This window comes from Cydia splendana, chromosome 27 (assembly GCF_910591565.1).
Source record: "Cydia splendana chromosome 27, ilCydSple1.2, whole genome shotgun sequence".
Classification (NCBI taxonomy): domain Eukaryota; kingdom Metazoa; phylum Arthropoda; class Insecta; order Lepidoptera; family Tortricidae; genus Cydia; species Cydia splendana.
Genome location: NC_085986.1, coordinates 7,868,169 through 7,893,375, shown reverse-complemented (window position 1 = coordinate 7,893,375; position 25,207 = coordinate 7,868,169). Strand labels below are relative to the sequence as shown.

The following is a 25,207-nucleotide window of genomic DNA, read 5'->3' as shown; positions in this document are numbered from 1 at the left end:
ATTTCGGTAAAATTGGTGCCATTTGATAGATCTTATTTTATTTTAATGAAATATGAGTAAAATAAAGCTGGCGGAAATAAGCTGCTAAAACATAAAAATGTGTCAGTTTTTACAGAATTTTTATCACTGCTCTTGTTTGAAGCCACCGTGTGCGAAAATTAGGGCACAAAACTGACGCAAAATACCTGAAGTAGTAAGATTAAGCAATAAAAGTTCTTTAAATACCACTCTTACCCTAGTAAAACAGGCTAATCTCCTCAAATAATGCATTAGAATCTATGGCGGCGCGGCGGCGCGAGTTAGTTTGATAGAACACATAGAACGTATGACGGCTGCTTGACAATCTCGAGTTCCTATTGCTAATTACTATCTTAGTTGGGTACTTTCTGATGCACCTACCTATGGGCAAAGACATACCTATGGGTAAAACATAATAGACAAAACTATAAAAGGTAACGACTCTGGTATATACATTATTTATCCCGTTTTTCTCATATTTGAGTCTCAAGTACTGGAAGAAATTATTCCGCCTGTAAAGGTGTTGCGTAAAAAATTGCTTTTAGATTCCCTTAAATTTGCGATGGCTACAGGAAAGACACGAACGAGTTTGCTATAAAACGAAAAATAAAACGTGTCTTACCGTATAAAATATCTATTCTCGTAATTTTGGTGTGTTATTTACAAAAGAATAGTACCTTATTGTTACATTCATTACTCCAAAATGAATTGATCATATAATTAAATAGGTGTGACGGTGTAATTAATTATTTTAAAATTACCTATCAAATGCTGTATTCAAGTTTTTTAGAAGGTACAGGTACCTATGGTGAATCATTATGACACGAAATATTCTTTACAGACAAAATTTAAGAAATCTCTAACTCTCTTATTAAGCAGAGAAATGTTAAATTTATTAATATAAATTACTAAAATACATAAACAGGAATATAAAATTAAAACTAGCTACAATTAAAATAACTAAAACTAAAATTAAAAATACCTATCAAAATTTGGTGCCCTCGGGAGGGTGCCCAACACGCAAGATATTATTCAAAATTATTATAATACATCAAGCATTCGCGAGATGCGCGACTTCGGTATTCAAACACAAAGCAATAGTACAAGAGTCTAACTAAATGCGAAGGCCGAAGGCTGAGCTCTGCGTACGACCGATTCGAAGGTCCGAAGCGTCCGACAGACGCGCGCCTCCCATAACTTTTCATAGTATTTTAAAGTACAAGTGTCTAAAACGCAACATCCAAAGCCTGAAGTCGCGTAAGGCCGAGGGCCCCTAAGCATCCAGGAGGTCAGTTCTAAACACAGGTCAATAGTATGTGTCTAAATGCGAAGGCCGAAGGCCGAGCTCAGCGTAGGGCCGAAGGCCCGAAGCGTCCAGGATGTCAGTGGTTAAACACAGAACTGACAGCCTGGACGCTTCGGGCCTTCGGCCCTACGCGGAGCTCGGCCTTTGCATTAAGACACTTGTACTATTGTTTTGTGCTAAAGTACTGACGTCCTGGACGCTTCGGGCCTTCGGCCCTACGCGGAGCTTGGCCTTCGGCTTTCGCATTTAGACACTTGTACTATTGTTCTGTGATTAAGCACTTAAATCCTGGACGCTTCGGGCCTTCGGCCCTACGCGGAGCACGGCCTTCGGCCTTCGCATTTAGACATTAACTATCACTACAACAATACTACTTTTATCTTATAATATTACTTCTACACATTTATTTATTTATTAAGGTTACAAAAAAAACATTAACATGCAGCGATACTTCCACTAGGCCATTGTAAACCCTATTACATTGCATTAAGGTTCATCACAAGGTTATTAACTATAATCTTTATATATAAACGCGAGCGGCTTTGACGGTAGAAACAAATTAAATTATGCTCAAACAAAAGAGCGTAAAAAAATAACACTTTTGAATCGAGAACATATATCCGCAAAATTCGTATTGTCGCGTATTTTGCATTTAAAAGTGAAAAAATTTCGACAAACAATACTAAAGGCTCAATTTGTTGGTTGAGATTTGACAGCTATGGATGCGTTCAGAATTCAGTTCAGAATATGTTGCATGTTAGTTAGCTGGATTGTAACCGCGAACACCGAAGTTCGCAAATTATCTCTATCATTCTTTCTAATTACGCCTAAAAAGGCGTCGACGGGATGATCAAATCGACCGAAAAGAAATTGGCGTCAATCTCATCTTGCACCCATTTCATTTATTGTGACATTGAAGCGCTCTAAAGAGGAGTTTGAGTTTCCGAACGGTCTTCTGTCACGTCAACGTCATTACATTGTGTTGAATAATTGAGTGTTGAAATGTTGAAATCTAAACTAAATAAAATCAGTTAGGCCTGAAATCACCCTGAAATGTGTAGTTTGAAGTGTAAAAATTGTATATTAACGATAAACAGTGATTTACATTACGTTTTGTACTTACCAGCCTTTGTAGAAACCGAAGTTACAAGTTTAACGGATGTTAAAATTTGGATTTAACCTGGGCGAGTAAGTATTTGTTTTATTATTTTGTTAGTTTATAAGACAATAGTTCTCATTGTATTGCATATGTGAGACACATTAGCATTACATGTTACAAAGTTCATAACTTATAGCGTCGTGAGCAACGTCCAATTTCTCTTTACTTAACGTATGAGATAGTTTACACCTACATACATTACCTTATAATCAGTATTATGTATGTAGTGTCAACACTTTAAATATATTTGACAAATAAATAAAAATAAATATTATAGGGACATTCTTACACAAATCTCAGTCTCTTTGGAAGTACCTACTTAAATACATAGAAAACATCCATGACTCGGGAACAAATATCTGGGCTCATCATACAATTAAATGCACTTACCATGATTCAAACCCAAGACCATTGGCTTCATAGGCAAGGTCACCACGCACTAGGCCAGACCGGACAAACATTTTATATTGAATATGTCTACTAAGTTGTATTTAATTTCAGAAAGGCTTCAAACATGGCACTGCTAGCCACCTGGACGGAAAGCAACCTTGAAGGAGTTTGCATGACAAACTAATAAGTGAGTGAGATGAAAGTGAAGTGAGAAGAAGTCACAAAAGTAATTCAAAGAAAGTCTCGAGTTAAAGAACCGGCTGACTCCACTCTGATTATATGGACAGTGTAAAACAGTGTGAACAACTACAGTGTATGGTGGACATACTTGATATGTGTGCTTTAGACTAGCTTCAAAGAATCAAACTTGAGGCGTATCAGTGAATCGGAAAGTGAATTGAATGAAGCTAATTTATTAATAAGTGATCTCCGGAGACAATGTAAGTTGAATATAAGGTTAAAAGATAATAAGATATTATACATAGATAGTATATATAATAAGATATATTTAATGCTTATTCAAATAAAAGTGTAAATAACAACTTCAGAGTTTGACTTTAATAAATAGTCAGGTGACAACTAAAACAATATACTGCTAAAATTTCAGAGTCATAGTGAAGCTTAGTACATAGTAAACAAGGTAGATTTTTAGAGTTCTGTACACAAAAGGTAAATACGGGACCCCCCGGGAGACGGGACGGGGAGGGCAATGGGACGGGACTAAGACTTCACTGTCCTATTAACACAAAACAAATTATTTTCAGAAAATATTTAATTTAGGCTCAGGGATGGCCAGGGGGCACCATAAACCTTCAGTAAGTAGTGCATATACTTGGAAAAATTCGACCTATGCCGCTGGGGCCCGGTGGCCGAATGGCACAGGCACCTGCTGCTATAGCAGGGGATGCTGGTTCGATTCCAGCCTGGGGCACTGGAGGCCATGATCACTTTTTAGGGTTCCATACCCAAAGGGTAATAACGGGACCCTATTACTAAGGCTCCGCTGTCCATCTGTCCATCCGTCTGTCTGTCACCATGATCTCATGAACCGTGATAACTAGACAGTAGAAATTTTCACAAATGATGTATTTATGTTGCCACTATAACAACAAATACTAAAAACAAAATTAAATAAATATTTAACCGGGGCCAATGCTAGACTGGATATGACAAATGAAATGAGTAAGTTTTTATTCATATGTTTTAAAATGCCATGTTGGTGGCAAACAAGCATACAAGGCTGTTAGTGCCGATGGTAAGTGGGACTTTAGACTAGATCTCTGCATCTCCAAGGGACTTACATTGCTGACGGGTTACAAATCTATACACTCTTATTAGGGTTCCATACCCGAAGGGTAAAAACGGGACCCTATTACTGAGACTCCTCTGTCCGTCTGTATGTCATCAGGTTGTATCTCATGAAACGTGATAGCTAGACGGTTGAAATTGCCACAGATATTGTATTTCTGTTGCCGCTACAACAACAAATACTAAAAACAGAATAAAATAAATAAAGTGGGGCTCTCATGCAATAAACGTGATTTTTTTGCCGTTTTGTGCGTAATGGTACGGAACCTTGCGTGCGCGAGTCCGACTCGCACTTGGCCGGTTTTTCTTAGTAGGTATATGACATTTATTCAGTTTACTTCACTGTCCGTCTGTCTGTCTGTCACCAGGCTGTATCCCATGAACCGTGATAGGTAGCTAGGCAGTTGAAATTTTCACAGATGATGTATTTCTGTTGCCGCTATAAGAACAAATACTAAAATGTATGGAACCCTTCGTGCGCGAGTCCGACTCGCACTTAGCCGGTTTTCTTAGTATATGACATTTAAGGCTCCGTCACACAGGCGCGTTTTGCGGGCGGCGCATGAGCGGGGCGCGCCGCTTTTTCATATAAAACGCTCACGCCCCGCCTGGAAAACGCGCCTGTGTGACGGAACCTTTATTTCAGTTTACTCCACTGTCCATCTGTCTGTCTGTCACCAGTTATTTCTGTTGCCGTATACTAAAAAGTACGGAACCCTCCTCGGTGGGCGAGTCCGACTCGCACTTATCCAGTTTTTGTTTATTTTTTTTTGTAGTCGAATTTAATATTTAACGGACAGGCTTTAATATTAAAGAATGAAATCGTAGTCATAATTTCCATATGTACTTTTATTTTAGTGCCATGAAGGGTAGGTACAAAAGGGTTCCCTCTTTTGAGATTGGAAAGTGGGTTAGGTTATAAATGCGGCTTTTACAGACCCGATCTGCGATCAGAACAGTGGGTCAGGTTAGAGCTGTAATCCTTATAGAACCAAACTGCAACCAGAAGTGGGTTAGGTTAGGTTAGAACTGCGACCCTTACAGAACCGAACTGTTACCAGAAAAGTGGGTTAGGTTAGGTTTTTTAATTACATATTTGTTTTTAGATATATCGAAATAGTAAGTTTTTAGAGTTATAACTGTATGTTACGGATTTAAAGTTTTCTGAGATGAGATAGGTATGTAACCGCCATGATGAAGGTTTGAAGTCTAAAAGTAAATAATTACTCAATTCAAAATGAGTATCTATTATTATTATTTATTTTACCCGAGCGAAGCCGGGTTTTCATCTAGTTAGTATATAATGGCGGCTACCTCGCACAACGTATCAGCATTGCGATACAGCGAGGAAATGCCGCCAGCATCCTTGGTACAATGCCTCAAGGGCCTATTTTAGATTTAAGCTAGTTATTAATTTCGTTTAGTAGTACCACTGTATATATATTGTAAGTAAATAAATGATTTATATCAGTAAAAAAAAAAAAAGTATATAATGCAGTTGAGATCGTTTACTTTTGCTTTGCACATTACTTATTTACGAGTTACCTATATTTATGATATCCTTATATACTAGTTGACATTTTAAACTTGATAAGTAAGAAGTTAGGTATAGAAAATTTTTAGTTATGTATTAGGTACCTGTTATTTTGGAGGGAAAAAGGGTGCCAAGAAATGAGACACGGCCGTTTATCGTACAGCTATATTCCGACTGACAGGGCTGTTGCCGGGTGCAACCGGCTGGCGTGGAAATCTCATCTACCCGATATCTTAAACCTAACAATCTTCTATTTATTATGGGTAATCATAATCAAATAATATACTGTTATAGTCAGACCGTAAAAAGTCTGCAGCGATTTTGATAGCCCACGCAGTGAAAGTGTCATTTTAAACGTCAAACTTCTATGAGATTATGACGTATACATAACACTTAGACTGCGTGGGCTATCAAATCCGCTGCAGACTTTGTTTGGTGCGACTATACTAGGGCTCGCGGTCGAGTCCGTGTTTCGTTTACACGTTTCGAATACCCGTTTCCGAATAACACGTACACGGTTTTCTGGCCCGTTCCGCACGTGTAATTAAGATCCGTCTCCACGGATAAACGGGTATTCGAAGAAACGGATCTTATTTACCCGTGGCTCCGGACACGTCCTTGACGAGTAGCGAAGGAACGAACCGGCGCGGCGTACTTAAGAGTTAGACAAAAGATTCATGACGAGTTTCCATCATATTTAACCTTATTCCGGGGTTCATAGAGTCGAAATTCAATAAACGGTTTACAGAACCCTTTCCTGACCAGGTAGTTTTTGCTTGCAATGTTGCAAATACGAGTAGAAAATTAGAAATATAATAGGTATACCTATGCTACTTATCAAAATAGTATTTTATATAAGACTTCAAATACTTTATGGTTTATTAATATAACTTGATAGCAATAAATTTAAAGTGCTTAAAAAAAATAAAAGCAGTAAAGAGTATAAAGACTTTACGTTAAAATCTGGCCATGCATGATCTGGTAGGTGGTGGTAGGTAAGTATACAATATTCTTACCAATTGCATATTTTAAAACAGTTCTTATATTTTTAATAATTTGTATTCTGTATATTGTATGTGTGAGTTTTTACGAATATATTCTGTCAATAAGAAATGTATATTTTTTAATCTAATTATTTTTAAGTTACGTAAGCCAGACATCTTAGTATTATTATAGTAAACCTCGTAAAAATTAATAAATACAGTGTAAACTCTATATAAAAAAAATAAAAAATAAAGGAATTAGGGAAATATATGAACCAGAAATGTATTGTCCGAGAAAAAAGGCTAAATAAAAAATAAATAAAAAAAATAAAAAACTCTATATAACGACACTGAAGGGACTGCGGATTTTTCGACGTTAAGTATAGAGAGTGCTTGTTAAATGGAGTGAAATAAAAAGGTCATCTTACTATTCTAAATATTCTAATGTATCTGTTTATAATATACTTAGGACACATTTTGCACAAGAAGAACATTCATTTCATACAAATAACAACGCCTATTAATTTATAACGTGTAACATCTTGTCAAAAGTCTAGTGCCCGAGGTAAACATGTCCAAGTTGATCATACAAAAACAAAAGACAAATTTTCTTAGAATCTCCGATACGTCAGTCGAAGTAAACACGTGCTAGATAATAAAACAACAAAACAGCAAACAAAAAAACGTACACAGTTGCAGTTTATATCAATTTCGGCAACTTAGAAAGTATTTCTTAATGATGTATTATGCCGTATTGTTGTCGTTAAATAGAGTGAGCGTGACGCTATATAGAGTGTATTACTGTATAGTAAACCAACCAAAGTCAAGCAATTTCGACATTTTAAGGAGTTTGTCGTTAAATCGAGTGACGTTATAAAAAGTTTACACTGTAATCATGTGTAACTGCCAATAAGTAATGTATTTACAACTTTTAATATAATTCAGTATGAATTTATGAAAAGTAAGTCTTTTCTTAAATTCATTATCTTATTGTCATATAAAATGAACTTTAAGACTGTACTAATAAATATTATTTACAATTTTAGCAACAAAACAACAAAAAGATTTTAAATTAAAGTAACTTGGAAAGACTGTATTTTACGAATTGGCCGACTAAGTGGCGAACTGGAGTCATACCTACTTACCTAAACACAATATCTTAAAAGTCATATTTATTTCGTGTTCATTTGGTTCTTTAATTTTAGCCGCTGCATTTGTTACAATTTCATATATGTGTAGACAGGTTCTCCTTATTACACCGACATAAAGCTTATAATTAGCTATGGCAGTTCTGATTATGGTTTGGGACGCTAGTTGTTTTCTGCGATATCAGACAAAAGGGTATTGGAAAACAACACGTTCTAATGAATGGACAACCACCGGCCGGCATTTATTACCTGAGCACTAGTATGAAAGTGACCCCAGTCAACATGAATGATTACCAATTTTGAGATCTATTTTAATGTATTTAGCAATATAATTGCAAGGTAACCACGGTAGCATAGGTTTTTAAGGTTCTCGCGTGAAATCCTGCGTTTCAAATGCCGCTGTAGTTTTTTTGCTTCGTTGGTAGATTAGTTAACAGTTAGGTAATTGATAAAAATAACAAATAACCACAAAGTAGTAGTAGGTAGTATTTGTGTGTTGTGTACCTATTCTTCGCGAAACTATATAACTTACACCATTATATATAAAATGTGTTTCTTTGATTGAAATGTAATATGTAATGAAATTAACTTAAAAGCAATTATAGTAAAAATAAATTGGCCACACGAAGGGTTCCGTACCATTAACTATAAAAACGGTGACCCATCCACTTGGATCCACTTAAGTCCCAGAGCCCCACTTAAGTCTTTATTTTATTCTGTTTTTAGTATTTGTTGTTATAGCGGCAACGGAAATACATCATCTATGAAAATTTCAGCTGTCTAGCTATCACAGATCACGAGATACAGCCTGGTGACAGACGGACGGACGGACGGACAGCGGAGTCTTAGTAATAGGGTCCCATTTTACCCTTTGGGTACGGAACCCTAATTAAGGTTCTAAACTAGGGACGAGTAAGTTAAAAATTAAAAATAGTAGACTATATAGAATAGGGACACCTACTACCATTCATATACAGAGTCATTTTTGGACCGTTAGCCATATTGTGCGAGGTGATTAGGTAGGTCATACTGAACAACTTTTTCTATGGGACCAACCTCGAAATCCCAAAAAAAAATTGGCCTTCCCATAGAAAACGTCGACATCCACTCGACCAAAATGTATGAAACGGCCAAAAAAAATTTTGTGATTTCGGAGTTGGTCCCATACAAAAAGTTGTTCAGTATGGCCTAACTAATCACCTCGCACAATATGGCATACGGTCCAAAAATGACCCTGTATTGTATAGTTGGTTAAATATGTTATATTAACACATGTGTTAAAACTGTTATAAATAATTTAAAAAAAAATTCGTACGCTAAACGAGTTCATCTGAAGTCAACATTCAATACTAGACCTTGCATACCCAGAGCTAGAGCATTGATTAGCTCAAACTGTTTCGGATCCGTTCGGGCCGGTCTTAAGTACCCGTGTAAACGGAGATACGTATCTGAGAAACGTTTCTTGGGAACGGTTCTTGGATACGTATCCGGATCCCGGCGGTTCCGTGTAAACCGTGTTCTTAGCACCGCCGGTCTTAAGAACACGGGTATTCGTTTCGGCGTGTAACACGGATACCGGGAGCCCTAGACTATACTGTCTGTCCTTCGGGGCCCCCTGCGGATGGGGGCCCTGGGCACGGGCCCCGTGTGCCCTTATGGTAAAGACGGTACTGGTTTCTGTCCAATGTTGGGGTTGCCGTGTACAGTCTTCATTTTTTATATGAAAATGAGCAGGCCGCCACAAATACAAACATAATCGAAGAGTGATTTTGGTTTAAATGATACGAGTTCAAGAATTTAAAAATATAATTTCTACAAAACTCAAGAACTCATATAGTTTTTCTCTCCTCTATTCTGACAGCAAAGCCGTCGGCAGCCTTCATCATAATGTCGAATTTGACAGGTAGAGGGCGCTGTAAGTCGTCTGCGCGCGCGCCGGCCGGCGGCAGCAGATGGTAGCGCCGAAGCAGGTTAGCTAAGGCTGTTTTAGCTGACAGCATGGCGTACGTTTGACCTGGAATAACAAGTTTTAAATTAGTCATCATCTTCCTCGCGTTATCTCGGTATTTTTGGCACGGCTCATGGGAGTCTGGGGTCTGTTTGGCAACTAATCCTGAGAATTAGCATAGATGGGAAAAACATATATTACAGGGTTCTATGTTTCACCTTTATCGAACTGAAATTTCGACATTGAGTCGTGACATTAAGTCGAATTTCAACTACCTTGAAAATGTAACATTTGTGTGGAAGTCTAGTCAAAGATACTCCCACATTGTCGATTGCCATAAGGACGAGATTTGCTTGTATCTTTATACGAATAACCTGTCAAAGCGTCATTATCGCAAGCGACAAACTGATGGGACTTTTTGCTTGGAAACGACGCATACATATTGTTCGCACCTGGCTGTTGTAAATCCGCACTTAAACACTGCACTTTAAAGTTCACTTTCCTATCACTAAGCACTGTTACTTTCACTACTATACTTCACTGTATCACTGTCACTTTACTTTTGGTTACTGACTTGACCATGGAAACTGTTTGACTCCATTGTTTTTAGAAAACATACCGTTAGCTAGTTTGCATTTTAAAAAGAGACATCTAGCGATCAATTCAGTAATTAATTTAGAGTATGTACATTTATGCGGCAATTTTAAATCTCAACATCCTCCGCCGCCAAGGAAGTATTCCTTGATTACTAGTTAGGAAGTCGACACAGCTTGGTAATCGGCCGTTGTGTGATCCCGAAAGCTGTGCGAATATCATACATACGAGTCAATCCATCAGTGCCAGGGTACTTCTTAAGTACTCTACCTACTCTCCAATTAGCTGGTGGAAATCTTCCATCTTTGATCAATACCAGTTCTCCAATTTCTAAATCCTTCTTAGGTGTATTCCATTTTGGACGCAATTGCAAACGAGAAAGGTATTCGCTTTGCCATTTAACCCAAAAATCTCGTAGCATTCGTTGGGTCAACTGCCATCTCGATAAGCTGGATATGTTACTCTGCTCATTACTGCGATCTGGTAAGCAAATCAAGGGTTCGCCGACCAGAAAATGTCCAGGTGTCAAATAATCTAAATCATCGCCTAATGGAGCCAATGGACGTGAGTTAAGACACGCTTCAACTTGCGAAAGGACCGTATAAAATTCTTCGAACGTCAGGGTTGCGTCTTGCATTATTCTTTTCAGATGATATTTCGTCGATTTTACACCGGCCTCCCATAGTCCTCCAAAGTTTGGTGCTCCAGGGGGAATATATCTCCAACGAGTTCCTCTGTCGTCTAAACTTTTGAGTAAGTCTTCTGGGATTTCGTTGCGACCTTGTTGCCACATCTTCAATAGTTCTTTTTCAGCTGCAACGAATGTTGTACCATGATCACTCCAGAGTTCCTTGCAATGACCACGCCTAGACACAAATCTTTTGAAGGCAGCGATAAACGCTTCTGTGGTCATATCGCTGACTAGTTCCAAATGTATGGCTTTGGTAGACATACACACAAATAAAGCAATATATGCCTTGTATGTCTTAGCTCCTCGACCTTTACTCATTCTGCATGTGATGGGACCGGCAAAGTCAACACCGCTGATAAGGAAAGGGCGGGAAGGCTTCACTCGAACTACCGGTAAGTTTCCCATCAACTGAGTATTTGTTTTCGCATTGTATCTTGCACACGTTATACACTTCTTGTAAAACTGCCTTATTGAAGAACCTCCTTTAATAATCCAGTATTTGCTTCTCAAATATGGTGTCATGAGATGCGGCCCTCCATGAAGAGTGTTTTTGTGAGAATCTTCCAACAAAACAGGTAACAATACGTTGTTTTTAGTTATAATAATAGGATGCTTTTGATCCATACTCAACTCTGCGTGTTTCAGTCTTCCTCCTAATCTCAAAAGACCTTTATCATCCAGATAAGGTGTGAATTGCAGTAGACGACTGCTTTTCTTAATAGTTTTTCCACTTTTCAGGTGATCAATCTCTTCAGGAAATTCTATCTCTTGGGACATCTTTAAACACAAGGTAAGTGCTTCATCTTTTTCTTCACAGGTTATATGTTTACTAATATTCTTTTCTCTTTTCAGGATCTTCAGCCATCTTCTACAATACGAAATCACGTCCAGAAGTTTTTGCAGTGACGAGTATTTCTTCAGTAAGGTAAGCTTTTCAGAGTCTGTTTCTATGGTTGTTGTCTTACATTTTACTAACAAGCGTTTCTCTAATTCTGTTTCAGGTATGGAGTCGACGGGTATGGTGAATTCAGGTTCATGTAAGAATTCCGGACCATTGAACCATAACTGATTTTGTTTCAGCTTGCTGGGTGACAGACCTCTGGAAGCTGGATCTGCTGGGTTATCCTTGGTATTGACATATAACCAGTGTGTGTCTAAATTGCTCCTTATGTCGATCACTCTATTCTTGACATAGGGTGTCCATCTGTTAGGATCTCCTTTTATCCAGGCTAAAACCACTTTGGAGTCTACCCACGCATAGGTTTGTTGCAACTCGATATTTAGAACTCTCATCACGTGTTTCATGAGTTTGCTAAGTAGCGATGCTCCGCATAGTTCAAGTCGTGGCAAAGACAATGGTTTAACAACTGGTGCAACTTTGGTTTTTGCAGTAATTAAAGACACTTGACATAGTGACCCATCTTTGGGTACAACTCGAAGGTACACGACTGCTGCATATCCTGTCTGGCATGCGTCAGAAAATCCATGTAACTCGATCGCTGAATTTTTACTAGAACCAGTCCAACGATCAATCTGTATCGCTGATAACGCGGGTAAGTCTTCTTGGTACTGGATCCATTCTTCTTTTAGATCTGTGGGTAGTTCCTCATCCCAATCTAGCTTTTCCAACCATAGCTTCTGCATGAACATCTTTGCCTTCATGATTGCTGGTGCTAACCAACCCAACGGATCGAAAAGTGAAGCGATCTGTCCGAGTACATTTCTCTTTGTAACAGGTTTTTCAGTATTGGTTTCCTTTTGTGTAACTTTGAGTTTGTCTTCATCGATATTCCAAATTATTCCGAGTGTCTTTATTTGGCTCTTTCTACTCATGTCTACAGTGTTTGAACTCTCTCTCTTTTCAGGTTGTATGGCCGACATAAATTCTCTGCTGTTAGAAGCCCACTTTTGTAACTCAAATCCACATTTGCTCATTACTTTGTTCAGCTCTTCGTGTGCTTCTAATGCTGACTTCACATCATCGAATCCTGTAAGTACATCGTCCATGTAAAAGTCTCTGTCTATAATTTCAGATGCTCTAGGGAATGCGTCTTTCTCTTCTTTGGCCAGCTGTTTTAGTGTCCTTATTGCCAAATATGGTGCTGATGCTGTGCCAAATGTTACGGTTAGCATTCTGTAATCTTGAATCTCTTCTTTTGGATCAAATCTGTACAAAATTCTCTGATAGTCAGTGTCTGCTTCTCGAACCTTGATCTGTCGATACATCTTTACGATGTCTGCCACAAAACATATCTTGTTTTGTCTCCATCTCATGATGACATCTCTTAGCTCTTCTAGCAGAGTCGGTCCAACCAGTAGTTCATCATTGAGAGATACTCCATTAGATCCTTTACAGGATGGGTCAAAAACTACTCTCACTTTCGTGGTCTCCCGATCCTCGCGAACCACAGCATGATGTGGAAGGTAGACTGTTTTCTCATCTTTCTCAGGCTTGCCTACCGGTTCCATGTGTTTGAAGGTAAGGTACTCTTTAATCACGTTATCGTACTCAGTTTTCAATTTGCTGTTGTGTGCTAACTTCCTCTCTAGACATTCAAGTCTTTTGACAGCAATTGAACGGGAATTTTCGGGAACAATCGGTGTATCTCGTACGAATGGTAGTCCAACAATGAATCTTCCATCCTCATCTCGCGCTAGTGTTTTCTCATAAATCTCTTCAGCTCTTTTCTCTAGAGGTGTCAGAGTGTCTTTGCTCTCATTATCTAGCGTCTCCGATTCCCAAAATCTTTGCAGCATGTTGTCTAGGCTCACACTCAAATGCATGCTAACAATTCTTCCATTCTTCCCGTGCTCTTCACCGGGTGCTCCGCCCGAAATTATCCATCCGAATAACGTCTGTTGCGCTATCGGTGATCCTGGTTTGCCCTTGATGACTCCACTCATTAAAATGTCTGTATAGACATGCACACCAAGTAACAAATCTATCTCTCCAGGATTGTAGTATGTAGGATCAGCTAACTCCAAGCCATGTAGTTGAGTCCATTGTTCTTTATTGATCTTCGTAACAGGCATTATGTCAGTAACTTCTTTTGTCACGTAGGCGGTGCAGTTTAGCTTGTAGCTCTCGTTGATTCTCGATACTATTTGTATTTCCGCCGCGTGCTTGATTGGAGTCGACATCTTCGCAACACCTGTCACTTGACCCTCCACCCTTGTTCGTTTGAGTTGTAGTTTGTTAACTGTCTCCTCTGATATAAATGACTCTTCCGAACATGGATCTATGAGTGCTCGAACTACTTGTGCTCCTCTGTTTGTCATAATATTCACTAGTGCTGTAGCTAAAAGAGTAACCCGTCTCTGAGAGGCACAGTGAGATACTATGTTGATTGTTGGTGTAGCTTGCTCTTTGTTTTCTTTCTCTGGTTTTTCTACGAGTGATACAGTGTTAGGTTTCGTAACGTGCAATAGTGTGTGATGCTTTCTCTTACAACGCAGGCATGAAGTATTACGCTTGCAAAATCTCACGCTATGTCCAGGCCGTAGACAGTTGAAGCAAAGACTCCTTGTTTGAACCTCCTTGGATCGTTGCTCGGGATCCAATTTAGCAAACTCCTTGCAGTTGTAGATGAAATGATCTTCATTACAGAAACCGCATTGATGGTTGGAGTCTGTGGTACTGCTAGGCGTAGCAGTTGCATGGAACGTCTTGGCTCTAACTTGAGGCTTCTCTTTTGGGTGCGCAGTTTGAACCATCTCCAAAACTCTAAATCTTCCCTCCAAAAATTTGCTGAATTGTTCCAATGTCGGCAAGTCTTCCACAGATAATGACTTCAGATCCTCTTCCCAGTGCTTGTGTGACTCCGTATCTAACTTGTGCACCAATAGATGTATTATGATTGGATCCCAGTTATCGATACTAATGTCATTGTTCTTCAAGCTGTTCAGACATTCTGTAGAAATATCCAGCAATTCTTTGACACCTTTGGCAGATTCAACGCTCAGTTTCTTTTGACCCAAAAATCTATTCAAGATTGAGTTAACCATAATCCTCTTGTTATTGTATCTGTTGTGTAAGGTATTCCATGCTACTTCATATTTTTTCTCAGTAATTTGAATGTGCTTTAGCAGTTGTTCAGCTTCGCCACTAAGACTACTCTTCAAATAGTGCAATTTCTGCACTGGGCTCAATGAACTCTGATTATGAATGAGAGATGTGTAGAGATCCTTGAAAGTCCCCCAATCATTGTAATTTCCATTGAACTGTGGTATATTAATCTTAGGTAGCTTAACTTCCTGGCTCTGTGGTCTGATGGATTGCTTCTCCGTTCCTGATGTATGACTCGTTTGCTCTCCTTCTAATTTCGCAAGTATCTCCGCTTTGGTGTCTATATACAACTCTTCTCCATTGTCGTATATCTCTTGCGTAAAATATTCGTGACTATTTCGTTGTTCTGTTGTCGCTATCTTCACTATCTCTCGGTGAGTGTTTTGAAAAACTTCCCAAAGTTTGTCTAAATTCTCCACTCTGACTTGCAAGTATGACTTGGTAAGTCTCGCCTTGGGACACTTCTTGAAGTTTGTAGCCGTTTTCTGAAGAAGATGTAAGTTATCCGCTTGTACTACGAATAAGGCTTCCATTTTGACTGAGTCCAAATTCCAAGAATTTTCTAAGTTCCAAACTTCTAAGACACAAGTTAGTGAAAAATATTCAAAGTCTTTTAATCACAGAATTTTTCTATGAAAATTTTCTAAGTCTCGGATACTCGAAATAGACTATGTTCAGAACACTACGAAATATTCTAAGTCCCAAATATCGCGGAAAATTGTACAAGTTCAAAGTACACTTCGCGAAATTCTACAAGTCCAAATAAACGGAACGATCTTACTCAATTATAGTCCTTAGTGCAATCCGATAGAGTCCACTTTGCACTGCACTATCACTCGCGTCACAGCCTGATCCGACTCGAATAGGACCAAATGTTCGCACCTGGCTGTTGTAAATCCGCACTTAAACACTGCACTTTAAAGTTCACTTTCCTATCACTAAGCACTGTTACTTTTACTACTATACTTCACTGTATCACTGTCACTTTACTTTTGGTTACTGACTTGACCATGGAAACTGTTTGACTCCATTGTTTTTAGAAAACATACAGTTAGCTAGTTTGCATTTTAAAAAGAGACATCTAGCGATCAATTCAGTAATTAATTTAGAGTATGTACATTTATGCGGCAATTTTAAATCTCAATGGGGCATTATATATGAAAAGGTACCTTATTGTCGATGGCGCTTACGCCGCACAGCGTCGCGCGGCATTGTATTTATATCGGAGCATCGTTAATAATGGCGTAAGCGCCATCGACAATAAGGTCCCTTTTCATAGATAACGTCATATATAGAGTCTGTGCGGAAAAAGAAGAGTCGTGGAATGTAAGAGAGCCCATACATTCTACGACTCTTCTCTTTCCGCACAGACCTGTACAAATTTTAACAGAGTAGCTGAAACACCGTGTGTTACCACATTCTATAAAACAATACAGTCATTCGACGAAGCCGTCTAGACAGGGCACGAAAATTGTGTTACACCCAACATCTTGTCCAACGCTGCAAAAGATAAATAGTTTAAAAATGTACAGAATACGAACCTATACAGTTTCTAACAGAGTAGCTGAATGGCACGAACTGCGCGGGGTGTCGCAGCGCGCCAAGGAGGAACCGCTCGGGACGGAACAGTTCCACGTCGCTTCCCAGTAGGTACGCGGAGTTCCGGTGCGCGCCCCAGATGTTGATCATGACGGATGTGCCGTCCACCAGCATTGCACCCGATGATGTAGAGTAAGAAAAATGTACAGAATACGAACCTATACAATTTCTAATAGAGTAGCTGAACGGCACGAACTGCGCGGGGTGTCGCAGCGCGCCGTCGAGGAACCGCTTGGGGCGGAACTCCTCCGCATCGGTTCCCCAGTACGCGGGGTTGGGGTTGCGGTACGCGCCCCAGATGTTGATCATTACGGATGTGCCGTCCTATAACGTTGCGCCTGATGCTGTAGAGTAAGAGAAATGTACAGAATACGAACCTAAACAGTTTCTCACAGAGTAGCTGAACGGCACGAACTGCGCGGGGTGTCGCAGCGCGCCGTCGAGGAACCGCTCGGGACGGAACTGCTCCGCGTCGGCTCCCCAGTAAGTGTGTTACCACATTCTATAAAACAATACAGTCATTCGACGAAGCCGTCTAGACAGGGCACGAAAATTGTGTTACACCCAACATCTTGTCCAACGCTGCAAAAGATAAATAGTTTAAAAATGTACAGAATACGAACCTATACAGTTTCTAACAGAGTAGCTGAATGGCACGAACTGCGCGGGGTGTCGCAGCGCGCCAAGGAGGAACCGCTCGGGACGGAACAGTTCCACGTCGCTTCCCAGTAGGTACGCGGAGTTCCGGTGCGCGCCCCAGATGTTGATCTTAACGGATGTGCCGTCCACCAACGTTGCACCCGATGCTATAGAGTAAGAAAAATGTACAGAATACGAACCTATACAGTTCCTGACAGAGTAGCTGAACGGCACGAACTGTGCGGGGTGTCGCAGCGCGCCATCGAGGAACCGCTCGGGACGGAACTGTTCCGCGTCGTGTCCCCAGTACGCGGGGTTGCGGTGCGCGCCCCAGATGTTGATCATGACGGATGTGCCGTCCACCAACGTTGCGCCTGAAGCTGTAAAGAATATTAAAATAAATAAATATTAGGGGACATCTTACACAGATCAACCTAGCCGTCCTTGCCCCAAACCTTATATTCATATTTCTGTGCCCCAAACAAAGCAAAGCCTGTACTATGGGTGACGATATACATACCTACTTATTAGCGCCAACCGCCATAAGCTACCTTTACCCGTGGGACGACAATTAGGAATCTCTCCATCTCCATCCATCCATAGCCATCTCTCTCGCTAGCTCGGTGTCACCTGAGATGATCCAGTTAGAAGGTCGAACCATACTGTTCTACCTTAGGGATAGCCAGGGGGCGCCATAAGCATTCAGTAAGAAGTGCATATACTTGGAAAATTCGACCTATGCCGCTGTGGCCCGGAGGCCGAATGGCACCACCTGCCGCGATTATTTCAGTTTATAATTAGGAATCTTACGTAAAACTAGATCGCTGCGCACCTCCCGCGCCACTATCGGCACGGGTGGGTAGAGCCGCAGACTCTCCTTGAATACGGCTTCCAGGTATTTCAGTCGCGGCAGATCTTCTGCTGTGACCGCTCGGTCCGAGTCGCCGAAAACCTCGAGCAATCTGGATTGAAAATTTAAATTTAAGTTTTGATACAAGTTTTTATCGCTGACTGTACTTTTCTTTCCACAGACAACTGATACTCATCGAGACAATTCCAAAAACCCCAAACACAATTAGGTTGCGTTGTTTTATCACAGAGTTCCTATGGCCATCTCCTGTTTCCATTATGAGATCAGCTCCATGGTACCTTAATATTGCATTGTCACCTGACTTATACACGTCTGCAAATTTTCAGCTTCATCGGAAACCGGGAAGTGGGTCAAATTTAACTTGCAAAATTTGACCCGTATTTACAAACATACATACCTACATAGGTTAAATACCATTAGGCAATTTTTTTTATGTCAATATCCAGAGAGGAAAATGAGGACTACGTTTGTACGGAGAAGCGGCCGCCCCCTTTCCCCTTAGGCCTCATACTCAACTTACTCCTGGTGCACTCTCTCCTGCACCTCAGGATACCTCGACAGCAGCACAGCGGTGAAGCAGACTCCTGTGGCTGACGTGTCGCTCCCATCATGAAATGCCCCTTCAACTTACTCCTGGTGCCCTCTCCTGCACCTCCGGATACCGCGACAGCAGCACAGCGGTGAAGCAGACTCCTGTGGCTGACGTGTCGCTCCCATCATGAAATGCCCCTTCATGATGCACTCTCTCCTGCACCTCAGGATACCGCGACAGCAGCACAGCGGTGAAGCAGACTCCTGTGGCTGACGTGTCGCTACCATCATGAAATGCCCCTACAACTTACTCCAGGTGCACTCTCTCCTGCACCTCAGGATACCGCGACAGCAGCACAGCGGTGAAACAGACTCCTGTGGCTGACGTGTTGCTCCCATCATGAAATGCCCCTTCAACTTACTCCAGGTGCACTCTCTCCTGCACCTCAGGATACGCGCGACAGCAGCACAGCGGTGAAACAGACTCCTGTGGCTGACGTGTCGCTCCCATCATGAAATGCCCCTTCAACTTACTCCAGGTGCACTCTCTCCTGCACCTTAGGATACCGCGACAGCAGCACAGCGGTGAAGCAGACTCCTGTGGCTGACGTGTCGCTCCCATCATGAAATGCCCCTTCAACTTACTCCAGGTGCACTCTCTTCTGCACCTCAGGATACCGCGACAGCAGCACAGCGGTGAAACAGACTCCTGTGGCTGACGTGTCGCTCCCATCATGTAATGCCCCTTCAACTTACTCCTGGTGCACTCTCTCCTGCACCTCAGGATACCGCGACAGCAGCACAGCGGTGAAGCAGACTCCTGTGGCTGACGTGTCGCTCCCGGCTACCATCATGAAATGCCCCTTCAACTTACTCCTGGTGCACTCTCTCCTGCACCTCAGGATACCGCGACAGCAGTACAGCGGTGAAACAGACTCCTGTGGCTGACGTGTCGCTCCCATCATGAAATGCCCCTACAACTTACTCCTGGTGCACTCTCTCCTGCACCTCAGGATACCGCGACAGCAGCACAGCGGTGAAACAGACTCCTGTGGCTGACGTGTCGCTCCCATCATGAAATGCCCCTTCAACTTACTCCTGGTGCTCTCGCCTGCACCTCAGGATACTGCGACAGCAGCACAGCGGTGAAGCAGACTCCTGTGGCTGACGTGTCGCTCCCATCATGAAATGCCCCTTCAACTTACTCCAGGTGCACTCTCTCCTGCACCTCAGGATACCGCGACAGCAGCACAGCGGTGAAGCAGACTCCTGTGGCTGACGTGTCGCTCCCGGCTACCATCATCACCATTATTTCCTCGCGCAGCTCCATGTCGGAATAGCCATTGTTCATGCCTCCAGAAGATTCGATTATTACGTCGAGAAAAATCGACCAGTCCGTTTTTTTGGCGTTTTCTAGAAAATATTTAGAACAAAAAACCGAAAAATACAAAAAGCTGTATTCAGGATACGAAAGCTGTATATATTATTTATAGTGACATTCCAAGATATGGTTATATCTTGGAATATTTATTTTTATTATAGTACAATTTTACACACATCGACCTAGTCCCACGTGAGATTAATAAAATAAGGCTTGTGTTTGTACCATCACGTTCCGCGATTGTTGCGCCATTTAGGGTCCTAGCTAAATTGGTTGTGCAATACTAACGCTATAGTATTTCCAATTTAGCAAGAACCCTAACAAAATTACTTACTATGTAGTTGTTAATTACTTACTGTTTTCTCTTATTTCCGTTCGTTTGTTTTTTATAGTCTGTAAATAAATAAGCAAAATGCAATTATGTTGTTGGTTAATTTTGTATTAAGCTCTGGGTATCACAATTTCACACAAATCTCTATTTTGTCATTTTCCTAGGACATCCTGTGATCCTCGACCACGACCAGTGAAACCTGCGTCGAAACGTCGGAAATAAAGGTAACAAATGAAATAGACCCGGTTATAAGATAAGATAAGATTTCTTTATTGGCAACGCTGTGTTGGTACACAGGTCTTATATATCATTAAATAATTATGCTTTAATAACGCCATTAAACTTAAAAAAAATACCTCTTCTAATAATTCATTAGCGCCTTCTAAATGCTTTTGAAACTCTTTGTAGACGGGCAAGCTTTTGTACACAATGTTTGGATGCAGCCATGGCTGCAAAATCCTCTTCGCCACCATGTGCGTACACGCGTCTATGGCTCGCAATAAATAGTGGTCTGGGTTCCCTTGCGAATTTAGTTTAGTGCCTATTGCAGACTCTGTGAATGCGAGAATCATTGACATATGACGTTATCTATGAAAAGGGACCTTATTGTCGATGGCGCTTACGCCATTATTAACGATGCTCCGATATAAATACAATGCCGCGCGACGCTGTGCGGCGTAAGCGCCATCGACAATAAGGTACCTTTTCATATATAATGCCCCATATATCTATGGACCGGCCTTACGGGCATTAAGAATGGTGCTAGTTCAGCGGTGTCACTCATAAATTCGAGCCAATCGTGCAGTCTAACGCAACTAGTTGCGTTGCGACCAACCGCGTGCGTGATGCGAACTCATCAACCAATCGCGTTGTGGCGTTAGATTGTACGATTAGCTCCAATTTGTGTGAGTGACACCGCTGTACCAGGGGTGCGAAACTCCTGACTTCGGTCAAACTCGGCTCCGCTCGGCTCAGCATTGCTCCGAGCAATTATTAGGGTTGGCACCACTTGCATGACTTCCGTTTTGCGTGCACGACCACAGATAAGATAAGCTCTTGATTTTTGACAACCCTAAATAGCGAAAGGGATAGTGCCATATATTAGAAAGGGACAGCATGATTCGACCCTGAACCGCTGTCAAACTTCGTTTTTGTAGGAAGTTTCCTTTCTGTACGGTAGTACTATTAATTATTCTGTGGCTGTACTGGGCCCATTCTTATTGCGCATAAGGCCCGTAGAAGTGACTTATTTGTAGTTATTTTCTGCTCCACTTTTCTGCACATCCCTCGCTACGGATCCTTGCACATCTTTGGAAACGCAGCCTGATAACTGGGTTCACTTCATCAGGCCCTAACATCTTGACAGATGATTTATACAGCGTCAGTAAGTAAGCGAGGAATAACGACCATCGCGGAAGGTCGCGAGATACACGACAACGCATGGTTTCAAGTCCTTCCTCGAAAACGCGCAAAGAGGCACAACCTACCTGATGTACTGTCGACATGGCTCCCTGCTTCAGCTGCCACAAATGCAGTCGCAAATCGGCCCCGCACATTGACGTATAATATCTAAGAACGGGTTAATGGGGCACTAACAATGGTACTAGTTTAGCGGTGTGACTCACGAATTCCAGCCAATCGTGCAGTCTAACGCAACTAGTTGCGACCAATACGAGTAGCGTGCGTAATGCGAACTCGTCAACCAATCGCGCGCGTGATGCGAACTCGGCATCAACCAATCGCGTTGTAGCGGTTTCACACCGCTGTACTAGCCCCTGTCATGCCTCATTATTATTGCCCGTAAAGCCAGTCCCTAGATATCTATGTCAATGGCCCCGTATTGTCTTATAATCCCGCTCCACACTCGCGTGCAAAGCCGCGAACGAACGCGAGTGTAGAGGGGGCTTATAGAGCCACGAGAGACGTTGGGTTCTCTTACCACCAACAGAATCGAATGTGTAGGTAGTGATGTAATCCCAGATGGAGAAATCCCCTCGTCCGACCTCAGCCTTCATTAGGTCCACCATGATGGCGCTCTGTGTGTCAAACTGGGGTACTATTTTGTTCAAGTTTTTCAAACTGTAGAATGGAGAGTTGATTTTTCGGCGAAGGTGCCAAATGTTTACTGTGAACATAGTTTGAATATGAGTTATTTTACCTAATAGCGACAATGTGATGAAGACTGGCATATAAATGTATTAGTATAGGTTAGGTATGGTTTTTTTTTAGTTCCATTTTATTTATACTAATTTATGTCGCACTGTGAAGTGAATTGGCCAAAAAGAAAATACTATACCTGGTGCAAAGATGGAACCGTTGCCTATTGCCGTCCTGAAGTACTTCATAGTGAACTCGTCCTTGACCAGACAAGTCTTGGACACTAGTTCGATAGCCGCCGGATCTGTCATACCTGCTCGATAATAATAAGTTTATTCGTGAAATTAAACTATTGAAACCATTTGTTTACATAGATATCTACGGACTGGCTTTACGGGCAATAATAATGAGGCATGACAGGACCAGTACAGCGGTGTGACACCGCTACAACGCGAATGGTTGATGAGTTCGCATTACGCGCGCTATTGGTCGCAACTAGTTGCGTTAAACTGCACGATTGGCTGGAATTCGTGAGTAACACCGCTGAACTAGTACCATTTTTAGTGCCTGTAAGACCCGTCCTTAGATATTATACGTCAATGATTGAAACGGATTATATCGCGTATATTGAATTCATACTACATCCCGACGTTTCGAACCCTTTACAGCGTTCGTGGTCAACGGGTGACTGAGGAAAAACTACACTGTGCAAAAACTACCCACTTACAAAATAATAAATCATCATAGTTTGTGCAAACTTAGTGTGGTCAGATTCTAACGAAATCACAGAATAAATAATAGTACTAGGTACAGAAGACTCACTCTCTAACAAAGCGCGTCTGTTACGATCAGGACAGATATGGCCGCTAGGTGGCGACAGCGCCACGCGCGGCTTATGGCTAACCACCAAAATTGGTGTGGAACGGATGTACTTTTAGCTACCTGTAGCAAAGCGACGAAATCGCGGAGTGAGCCACGCCTGAAGCGCCCTCCACACTCATGCGCGATTCGCGGCGCGAAGCCGCGAACGCGAGTGTGGCGTCGATTTCGCAGATTGTTCACGCCTTCGCGCCTTGTTCTCCGTTTTATGTCGGTATTTCGGCCCGCGTCAAAGGAGACGCGAACTTGCAAGACTCCACATTACACAGTATTTTGACTCCTCTGTGGCAAGATAAATATTAATTATATTATGATTGTATTATATTAAGCAGCTATATTTTACGGTTTTACAACAAAACAAAATGGAAAAAAAGCTAAATCACGTATGATGCCATAGATAACAGATTGCTAACAGTTAAACTCGATCAGCTGATGCTTTTCCGCCATATTGCCGCAAACCAAACTGCGAAATCGCCGTGAAGTGTGCGAGTGTGGAGTCATACGTCAACTTCGCGATATGTTCGCTCCGCGACGTCGCGCCGTGATTCACGCACATAGTCTGGAGGGGGCTTCACGAAATGTCAATTTTGTGATTTTCGCACGGTCCCTACAGGTACTCACAGATGAACAGTCTGTTGACCAGCCACAGGCACTTGCCAGACCGCCATATTGGTTTGACAGTCGACCCATTTCTTGTAGATACTTCATTCGATCTGAAATAAAGTTAGTGTCAAAAACATTTTTGATAGAGTTAAATCAAGACACACAACGCACGCAGTGCAAGTGTTATTTATACGTCATAATTTCATAGAAGTTTGACGTTTAAAATAACACTTTCACTGCGTGTGCTATCAAAATCGTTGCGGAATTTTCTTGGTCCAACTCTAGTTATTGTTTTACAAGAGGGCAAAGTTGTTACACAACAACTATCAATATTCATCATCATCATCATCTGCCCTACTTATCGTATGTGCAGTACTTGCATGAAAATCATCATTTAAATAAAGAACTTATTCAAAGAGAACAAGATAAACAATTGCATGACATTTCAACTGCGATTACTGCATATGTTGATATCAGGGCAGACATGTGGATAGACATGAACTTTACAGTACAATTATATGGTCCTATTTTCCCGCACTAGTGCGGGAAAGAGCACTTTCCGCGCGTATGTCAAAAGTTTAAAGGGCCATAAAACGTTGTACGTTACACACACGAATAAGTAATTCGCGACTTGTTTCTAATTTCCTCTTTTCCACACTTGTATCGTAAATAACTATTACCTTTTATATTTGTTCCTGACTCATGGATGTTTTCTATGTACCTATTTAAGTATATAAATATTTGTATATTATATTCATCGTTGTCTGAGTACCCACAACTCAAGCCTTCTTGAGCTGACCGTGGGACTTAGTCAGTTTGTGTAAAAATGTCCTTAAAATATTTATTTATTTATTCATTCATTCATTCATTCAGTCATTCGTTCATCCATCCATTTATTCATTCATTCATTCATTCATTCATCCATTCATTCATTCATTCATTTATTTATTTATTTACAAATAAAAAAAAAATACCTTCACTGTTCCCAATGAACTTGAGCGCAATTCCAAATATAGGATTATTGTTCGGCAAGCCAGGTATCTCTGCCTTGAGCTGGTAGAGCCGCCTTCGAGACCATCGGTAGTACGCGGCACCGATTGCCAGCGCCGTCAAAACTAGCTGCCATAGCAT

The 25,207-nt window shown here is 41.2% G+C and overlaps 1 protein-coding gene across 1 annotated transcript; it reads right to left on the bottom strand.

Moving 5' to 3' along the window:
* Positions 1-9,675: 9,675 nt before the first annotated feature.
* LOC134803653 (cytochrome P450 4C1-like) lies at positions 9,676-25,207 on the bottom strand. The gene is made up of 9 exons (XM_063776438.1): positions 25,051-25,207; positions 22,794-22,907; positions 22,437-22,622; positions 20,854-21,050; positions 20,523-20,559; positions 19,991-20,198; positions 18,194-18,345; positions 17,584-17,763; positions 9,676-9,860 (listed from the first exon to the last, which is right to left on the bottom strand). Exons 1-9 carry the CDS (start codon positions 25,205-25,207, stop codon positions 9,676-9,678), a joined length of 1,416 nt encoding a protein of 471 aa, XP_063632508.1.

Coding starts and splice junctions, on each gene's coding strand:
- LOC134803653 (XM_063776438.1), bottom strand. CDS start 25,207: ATGCTATGGCAGCTAGTTTTGACGGCGCTGGCAATCGGTGCCGCGTAC. Junction 22,623..22,793: donor CGGTTCCATCTTTGCACCAG/GTATAGTATTTT, acceptor CTATGTTCACAG/TAAACATTTGGCACCTTCGC. Junction 18,346..19,990: donor CAGGAGAGAGTGCACCTGGA/GTAAGTTGAAGG, acceptor TTTTCAATCCAG/ATTGCTCGAGGTTTTCGGCG.